The sequence below is a fragment of the Equus asinus genome, chromosome 22, assembly GCF_041296235.1.
Source record: "Equus asinus isolate D_3611 breed Donkey chromosome 22, EquAss-T2T_v2, whole genome shotgun sequence".
Classification (NCBI taxonomy): Eukaryota; Metazoa; Chordata; class Mammalia; order Perissodactyla; family Equidae; genus Equus; species Equus asinus.
This window is the reverse complement of record NC_091811.1, coordinates 65,841,202-65,849,820: the sequence shown is the minus strand read 5'-3', so window position 1 is coordinate 65,849,820 and position 8,619 is coordinate 65,841,202. Positions and strand designations below refer to the sequence as shown.

Here is an 8,619-nt window from a genome sequence, read left to right as displayed (position 1 = left end):
AACTTTGAGGCAAAACTGACATACAGTAAATTTCACATATTTAAAGTGAACGATTTGATAAATTTTGGCATATGCGTACATCCTTGAGACCATCCCAGAAATGAGAAAATTTAAGGGCTGCAAATAGAGATGATCTCAGTTCGGCTTCTAGAAGAAGGCGTGATCTGGGATGCTGCGGTCCCAGGAGGTCCGTGAGTGCTGAGAGCGGTGAGGCGGACCTGGGATCTCAGGGGGTCCGCACTCCCCACCTCACCTGCAGGGGCACCTGGCCAGCATCACTCCCGGGTTGCGGGTCTCGGGGCTGCCCCGCCCACGCCCGGGACGCCGCCTCACTGGCGCCGGAGCCTCCGCCTGGGTTTTCCTCCGCCTTCCCCAGCTCCAACTTCGAAACCCACCTGGGAGGGGCCGCGCGCCGGGCCCGCGCTCGCCCCCGGGGCAGAAGGTGCGCGTGCGCAGAACCCCGCCTCTCCGCTGGGGTTCCCGGCGTGCAGTGCGCCGACCCGGGGCGGGGCAGTGGAGGGCAGCCCGGAAGGCGGAAGTGCGTGGGGTTCCGGTCGGCGTGCGCCGCGTGCGTCTGAGCGTCTGGGCGTCCAGGTGAGTTCAGGGTCTCCCGGGTGCGGTGGGCGTGGGACCCGCGTCTCGACGCCGCCGCCGCCGCCCGTGCAGAGGCTCACCGTGTCTTGGCGAGCGTGCGCCCGGCCCCGGAGGGCGAGGGTTCCCCGTGCGGTGCGAGTGGAGGCCGCTCTGGTCAGTGCCGCCCGGTAAGCTGGGCCCTCGAGGTGGTCTGCCGCGGCCTCGGTCCCTGCCCCTCGCAGGCTGGGGTTGTGTGGACGGGGGCACGGGGAGTGTGTGGTTGCTGGGCGTCCATCCCACAAACGCCCATTCAGCCTTGACTGGGTGCAGAGCGCTGCACATTGGGGGTCCGCAGTGAGCAAGACTGCTCAGCCCTGCTTCCGTGGAGCCCCCATGCCCAGGGGACTACGCAGGATTGTCTCAGTGATTTCAGCTTGCAGCGCGTGTTAGAAAGGAAAGGAAAGGAAAGGACCATGCGATAGAGAATAGAAGGGGGCGGTTGCGGGGTCAGAGGCGCCCTTTCTGAGGTCCTGAAGTGATGGAGCAAGGCTTGCGGACATCAGCCCCCAGACACGGGGACGGCACGTGTAAAGGTACTAAGTGGACGCAGTTTGGACCTCTTTTTTCTTTGTTTCTTGTTAAAATCATGTTTTAATGATTTATTTAACTGCTTTGTTGATGTATAATTAACACAAACTGCACATGTTTAAAGTGTGTAGTGTAAGTTTTTGATACATATACAAACGTAAATCCATCAGCGCAGTCAAGATGATGTTATAAATCACTCCCGAAAGTTTCCCTCTAAACTATATAATCCCTATTCTCTTTTCATTTCCACCCCTTATCACATCCCCACAGGGTCCCTAGGTTGTCATTGGTTGGACTTGTTTCAGATGTAATTGGTACTTGGAGGTGGGGTGGAGCGGGGAGCGTGAGACGAGACAGAGTTGAAGGAGGCAGGGGCCAGGCCACAAATAACCTTGTAGATCTTGAACATAGGAGATGGGAGGTCATTACAGAACTCCAAAAAAGGCAGTGATATGCTCTAAACTTTTAAAAGCTCACACTAACTACCTTATGGAAGAGTTAGGGCCGAGGCTAAGGGGTGGAGAGAAAGCAAGAGTGGAAAATAGACAGGTTGAAAATAGCTGGATTGATGGCTGCACCTTGTATGGGAACTCCAGGAGCTGTCAGATTTGGCTTGACTAACAGCTAGCCAGTGACCCCAGGGAGTTTCATTTGGTGTTCCTAATTATTATTTAATGGCTGTATCTGCCATGTGGATCCTCTCATAATTTGCGCATCATGCCATCATAAGTCGTGAAGACTTTTACTTTCCATTCGTTCATGTTTTGTAGAGATACCTTTTGACCTGTTTTCCAGGGATTTGCCTTTTTTGTCTTTGATAGTAAATATTTGCTTTTGAATATTTGTTGTTAACTTTGCAGGTAAAAGATGGCTAAAAGCTTGCGGAGTAAGTGGAAAAGGAAGATGCGTGCTGAAAAGAGGAAAAAGAATGCCCCGAAGGAGCTCAGCCGACTTAAAAGTATTCTTAAAGTAGATAGTGATGTTTTAATGAAAGATGTTCAGGAGATAGCTACTGTGGTGGTACCCACAGAATGTCAAGAGAAAACCCAGTGTGTGGTGAACAATGAAAAAGGTGAGTTTGTGTGCTTCATTTTTTAAGAAAAACGATTCCGTTTCCTTTTGTGACTCGCTTTCACTTTGTGTCTGTTCTCCAGTCATTCCCACACATGCTTCCCCACAAACCTGCCGTGCCCGCAGAATTCTCTGAAGGCACGTAGTGCTACTGGAGAGTCTGTGCTGAACTATTTGAAGGCCACTTCAAGTGAATGGGCGTGTTTTGGATTATTCAGAGTGGGCCTTTGGTGTTTATACGATAGCCTACGTGTCTCAGAAATGGACATACAGGAGCAGACTAACCTAGACACACCCCCTTTGAAAGGATACACAGTTCCATCAGGGACTAGGCAGGATGGAAGGTGGTCTTTCTGCATTTTACCCTTTGCAAGATCTAGTTCCCATTCTAAGAATCCTTTTGCCCTTATGTTATTATACTGAAACTCACAGTTTCCCTGTGTTTGATTTGGACAGATTCTAGGTACCTCTGTGTCTTACTAATAGTCTAAAGTTGGAGGCTGTATGTAATACTAGTTTTAGCACAGGAAAAAACTCACCGGTTTTCACATCCTAATATACTACTTTGACAGCAAACTCAATTAAGCACCCACAAGACCCAGGCTCTTCAAATAGAAGTATATTTACTGGTGTCCAGTGGTCAAGGAGGGGAGCGGCATTCCTCAGCCTTCCAGTCGTAGAAGATTCCTTTCCCGTTCTTCAGAACAGTCATTTCCTGTTTTCTCTCTCATTCTACCCCTTGCCCATCCCCTACAAATAAAAATTACAAAAAGCTTTTTACCACTTTAACTTCTTTGAAAAATAAGGGCAATCCACAGAAATAGCCTCATCTCACTATCCAAGTCTGTGAGTTTGAATGTACAGTCAGCCCTCATTAACCGCGGGCTCCCCATCTTCGGATTCAACCAACCACAGATCGAAAGGTTTATGATGGCTAGGTTTGTACTGATCACGTACAGACCTTTTTTTCTTGTCATTATTCCCTAAACAACACAGTATAACTACTATTTATATAGCATTTACATTGAATTAGGTATTAGAAATAATGTAGAGATGATTTAAACTATATGGGAGAATGTGCATGAGTTATATGCAAATACCATGCTATTTTATGTGAGAGACTCTAGCATCCACAGATTTTGGTATCCGAGGGGATCCTGGAACCAGTCCCGCAAAGATTCCGAGGGAGGACTGTGTGATCTGTGTTCCCTCTTTCATTAATGCCCTCTCAAAGGCCACTTTCTCCACTCGTGCTCTCCATTCTCAAGGGCTGTGCTCATGCATCCCTCTTATCACTCTCCTCCACTGAGTCATTCACAGCAGCATAAATGTGTCCTGGGTCGTCCCATCTCAAAAAGAAAGGAGGAAAAATCCCTCCCTCCATCTCACATTTCTCTCGACCTGCTGCTGTGTTTCAGCTGGCCTCCTTGAAACTTTGTACCCCTGCTGTCTCTGTTTCCGCACAGGCACACCAGCCCTGCATGTTCGCTCTTCTTGCCATCGAGCTAAAACTCACATAAAATAAAATTAACCACTGTAAAGTGTACAGTTCAGTGGCATTTAGTACATTCATGATGTTGCCCGACCAGCACCTCCATTTCCAAAACATTTTCATCACCCTAAGTGGAAACCCCATACCCATTAAGGGTTCTCTTGCCCTCATCTGGCAGTCATGTGCCAGATACTGTGCCTTCTGTTGATGGAGTTGCCTATTCTGGATATTTCATATAAATGGGATCATGTAATATGTGACCTTTTGTGTCTGAGTTTTTTCACTTTGCATATTTTTGAGGTTCATCTGTGTGACAACGTGTATTAGTACTTCTTTCCTTTTTAAAGCTGAATAATAGCCCATTTTATGTCTGTACCATTTTGCTTAGCCATTCATTGTTTGATGGATATTTGGGTGGCTTCCACCTGTGGTTATTGTGAATAGTGCTGCTGTGAACATTTGTCTACAAGTTTTTGTTTCAGTACCTGTTTCCACTGTTTTGGGGGTATGTACTAATGAGTGGAATTGCTGCGTCATTTGATAATTCTATGTTTACTGTTTTCTGTAGCAGTTACCATTTTACATTCCCACCAGCAATGCACGAGGGTTCCAGTTTTTTCCATCCTTGCCAGTACTTGTTGTTTTCCCCTTTTTTGATTATTGCCCCATCCTAGTGAGTATGAAGTGATAGCTCATGGTTTTGATTTGCATTTCCCTGGTGACTCATGATGTTGAACATTTTTTCACATGCTTGTTGGCCATTTGTATATCATCTTTGGAGAAAGATCTATTCAAGTCCTTTGCCTGTTTTTTAATTGGATTGTTTCTGTTTTTGAGCTAGAGTTTTCTCTCCCTTCTGGATACTAGGTGCCCATTCACTCTTGAGTCTCTTGGATTTATCCTCTTAGTTTTCTTTTCTATCTTGTTTTCTGTTTCTTTTGTTATAGACTCTGATTTTCTCAACTTGTATCATCTACTTCTTGTGTTGTTTAGTTTTGCTGTCTTATTTTTAATTTCCCGAAGTGTATTTTTCTTTTACTGTCTCTGTTTCATAGCCTGAGGTTCTTCATGGGTCTGTGTCTTCTCTGATCTCCCTGGGGGTGTTAATTATAACTTGTTTTAGACATTTTCGTCTACTTTATGCATTGTCTTCTTTCCTCTTGGGTTCTCCTGCTCCTTTCCATTCCTTTATTTTTGTCTCTCTCTCATGTTAGAGGCTTTTCTCCAATTTCTGGTGATCGGTGGTGTATGTTTAAAAGTGAGGCACTTAAGTGGTGATTGGAAGCTTAATGGGGAGGGGACATGGTGTGAGGGAGGGCTGATCAACTGCTAGACTTGTGAAAAGACTCGATGGGCTAGGAGGTTTTTTGTGGGAGAGCTCCTGTAGCAGAACCTGAAGGTCTCCTCTCTTCTCTTATCATCCTCACAGGGGACTTCTGTCATCTCCTGCCCGGGGCAATGTCTGGCTGCCCTCATTTTTGGAGTATTTCACGAGCTACCTGGGGTTGGAACTGAGGGCGAGGGCCCCCCCCCCCTTTAGTCATCCACCTGGTTTCAGTGTGATTCCTCAACTCAGCCGTTAATTTCATGTTTCTCCTTTTTCTACTCCTTCAGTTACCCACCCAGTGTCTTAAGTCACAAACCTAGTACTTATCCTTGATCTCTCTTTCCTTTGTCCCCACATCTAAGCCATTAGCATATCTTGAGTATCTCTAAAGTGCATCAGAAATCTATCCATGTTCCTCCTGCTTTCAAGTTAAATGACCATGATCTGTTGCCTGAACCGGGAGAGTAGCCTTTTCACTTCTCTCTTCAGCTCTAGTTCCCTTCTGATTCATTTTCAACCTGTCAACCTGTGTGATCTTTTTAGAATTTAAGTCAAATTATGTCATTCCCATGCTTACACACCTTATTGTCTTCCCCTGTGCTTACCAGAGTCTACCAGGTCCTGCTGGATCTGGCTCCAGGAGCTCTTTACAAAGCTGCTCACCAGAGGCTGAAGTTTGCTTTGTTCTCCCTCAGCAGAAGTCTGTAAACTCCGCTGGAGTAAGCGGCTTATTTGGACCACTGCATCCCCAGAACCTAGAACAGCGCCTAAAGTAATCCTCCAGCAACTGGCTGTGGAAGGGCTGATACGTACCAGGCTCTGTTCTAGGTGCAAGTGTACTGGAAACAGTGCGGTTCAGTTCCAGACCACTGCTGTAAAGCAAATATCGAAATAAAGCGAGTCCCATGGATTTTTTGTTTCCCAGTGCATATAAGAGTTATGTTTACACTGTGCTGTGGTCTATTAAGTGTGCGATAGCGTTATGTCTAAAAAAAACAATGTATATACCTTAATTTAAAAATATTTTATTGCTTAAAAATGCTAACCATCGTCAGCCTTCAACGAGTCGTAATCTTTTTGCCGGTGGAGGGTCTTATTTTAAAAACGTGATAGAGTGAAGCGCAGTAAAATGAGGGATGCCTCTACTGTGGAAACGGGTATCAGAGAAATGGCCTCCATCCTAATGGAATTTGCTTTGTATTTGGATGAGACAGAAAGTAAACCAGGTAGATGAATTAATATAACGTCAAGAGTAGAGATCATGGAAGACCTTGTTTGATGCCCGGTGAAGTTCCCAGGGAGGGACGTTGTGGGCACGTCCTGCGTGGTAGATGGGTTAGTGATGGATGTGCCACAGTGTGGCTGCCCCGAGCTTCCTGCCAAGTCTCCTCTAGTAGAGCTGGATCTCTAGGTGTACCTGGAGAGAAAAGTGTGGCACCCCACAATATATCCGGGTCTTTCTTCTCTGTCGTCTGCCCATCTGTCATCACCAGCCTGCTGCTTGCTCCTCCACCCCTTCCAAGTTCACTGCGTTAGAAGTGCCTGTGGTTCCTTCTCAGCTCCTGTGCGTCTACGGCCTGTCCGTCAGAAGTGTGGGTGCACTTCTTGGCTCCGCTATCTTGTGTAGCTCAAGAAAGTGCTTGATTTGAGAAGTGTTCTTTTAACTCATGTGCTCAGCACCGTACGCTTATCCTTGATGCAGTGGCTCAAAGCCATACATCCTGAATGCGTCCTGTTTAACCTTTACTGGTCCACAGAAGGACCATCATGACAACATTCTTTAGGAACCTCAGTGACTATTAAGTAGATGATGTCTCTAGTTCCTCACACATAGCTTTCGTGGTTGTAGGAACACATGGCAGCATGTGTGTGATTCCATTGAATGTGCTGGAAGGGGTTTTCAGAGTGTTGGTCAAAGAACATTCCACAAAGAAGGGACTGTTTTTCTTTTGTAGTTTCAGACCACTTTCAGTTCTGATGGTCTCATCACATTAATATGTTTTCTCATAGGTTGGTTTTTTCATTAGTGAGTATTAATAGTTTTTTCATTTTCTTATTCAGATGACATGAAAATGGAGACTGAAATTAAGAGAAACAAAAAGAGTCTTCTAGACCAGCACGGACAGTACCCCATTTGGATGAACCCGCGGCAGAGAAAACGGCTGAAGGCAAAGCGACAGAAACAGAGGGGGAGAAGCAAAGCGAAGGCCGCCAAGGGGCTGGCCTGGTAGACTCTTAAGAACTTGGAAGATGCCCCACGGGGAGATCTTTGATTAGAATGTATACATTGATTTCAGCTTCTACCAAATGAAAACTTCATTTCCATATTTTAACTTGGTCTTCTCTTCAATTCAGACCCAACACAACGCCTCAAATTTGTTTTGAGAGCTCGAATAAAGTATTTTCTGTGATGAATGAAAGCCGTACTGATAATTGGATGCTGTGCAATATGGAGGGATTATCAGACATCACAATTGTACCAAGTATTAATGTAGTTCTAACTGTTTGTTCTTAGTAAAAATAATGGTATTATTCTGACAGATTGAGCTAACTCATATTTAAAGAAAACTATTATGTAATATCTTAAAATATAATGTTAGTGGATCTTATAAGCAGTACTTGTTTGGAGTTCTGATTTTGTATAATTCGGAATAGAAGATACTTTGTGTGTAGATCTTGAAGATCGTTTCTTTCATATATTCTTAAGGTTTTCCAGTAGTAGAGAAGACCAATTCTGCAGTTAAATTTTTTTAAAAATCGTAAGTTTTTTAGAATATTAATATGTACAAATCAGTGTGTTCCATCTTTTTGGGAGATCAGAACATCCTGGGACCTAGTTTATTCTTCCTCAGTTTTTACATTATGTAGCCTAACATAATGCATTTCCCAGAGTATGTTACACAGAATCAGTTTTTCTGAGTGCATGATGAAAAAATGCATTTTGTGGTCACTTCAATTTAGGAAATGCTACATACTTGAAGATTCACAAAAAGTATTAGCTTAGTATTAGTGTAGTCTTATAGAGATCACGCAATAAAGAAACCTGTTTCCCTTTTTGAAACTAGTATTCTGAGGAACAGAATATGCTGTTGGAAATGCTGGTGTAATGAAATGATTTGTGTCAAATCTGTCTTGCTACAGTTTACTAATTTCACTCTAAATTTACTTTGAGTTAAACAGTCTAAACTTAGCCTTCCCTCTGAAATTTCACTATAAGAATATCAACCATCATCATGTGGTCACTGGAGCAACAAATTCTTTTTGAGGGCCTGCTGTGTGCCAGGGACTCTCCAGGTGCCAGGAGGTGGAAACAAGACAGGTGTCTCCTCATGGACATCTGCTTAGAAGTGTCTGTTAACTTCAGACGAGAACCATGTGAAAGTGAGATCCGTTAGAATCAGGTCACAGGTTTTGTGCCAGCCACACTGCTAGGTTGGGGCACAATATAGAGAGAAATAGGACATGACCCAACTCTTTTAGGAGATGAATCTATAAAATTTAGTGCCAGTAAAATACTAAAATTATTTTATATAATCGGCTTTCTTCAGTTTACTCAGTGGTTAGTTTA

At 44.5% G+C, this 8,619-nt stretch overlaps 1 protein-coding gene across 4 annotated transcripts; it reads left to right on the top strand.

Moving 5' to 3' along the window:
- The first annotated feature begins 464 nt into the window (after positions 1 to 464).
- LLPH (LLP homolog, long-term synaptic facilitation factor) lies at positions 465 to 8,177 on the top strand. 4 transcript variants are annotated; one of them, XM_014838599.3, is made up of 3 exons: positions 465 to 594; positions 2,022 to 2,233; positions 7,113 to 8,177. In XM_014838599.3, the coding sequence occupies exons 2-3, from the start codon at positions 2,029 to 2,031 to the stop codon at positions 7,280 to 7,282; spliced, it is 375 nt and encodes a 124-aa protein (XP_014694085.3). In that variant the 5' UTR covers positions 465 to 594; positions 2,022 to 2,028; the 3' UTR covers positions 7,283 to 8,177. The 4 variants fall into 4 exon arrangements, with proteins under 4 accessions (XP_014694085.3, XP_044611666.2, XP_044611665.2 ...); XM_044755731.2 differs by lacking the exon at positions 465 to 594 and adding an exon at positions 601 to 747; XM_044755730.2 differs by lacking the exon at positions 465 to 594 and adding an exon at positions 602 to 761.
- Positions 8,178 to 8,619: the final 442 nt, after the last annotated feature.

Coding starts and splice junctions, on each gene's coding strand:
- LLPH (XM_014838599.3), top strand. CDS start 2,029: ATGGCTAAAAGCTTGCGGAGTAAGTGGAAAAGGAAGATGCGTGCTGAA. Junction 2,234..7,112: donor TGTGGTGAACAATGAAAAAG/GTGAGTTTGTGT, acceptor TTTCTTATTCAG/ATGACATGAAAATGGAGACT.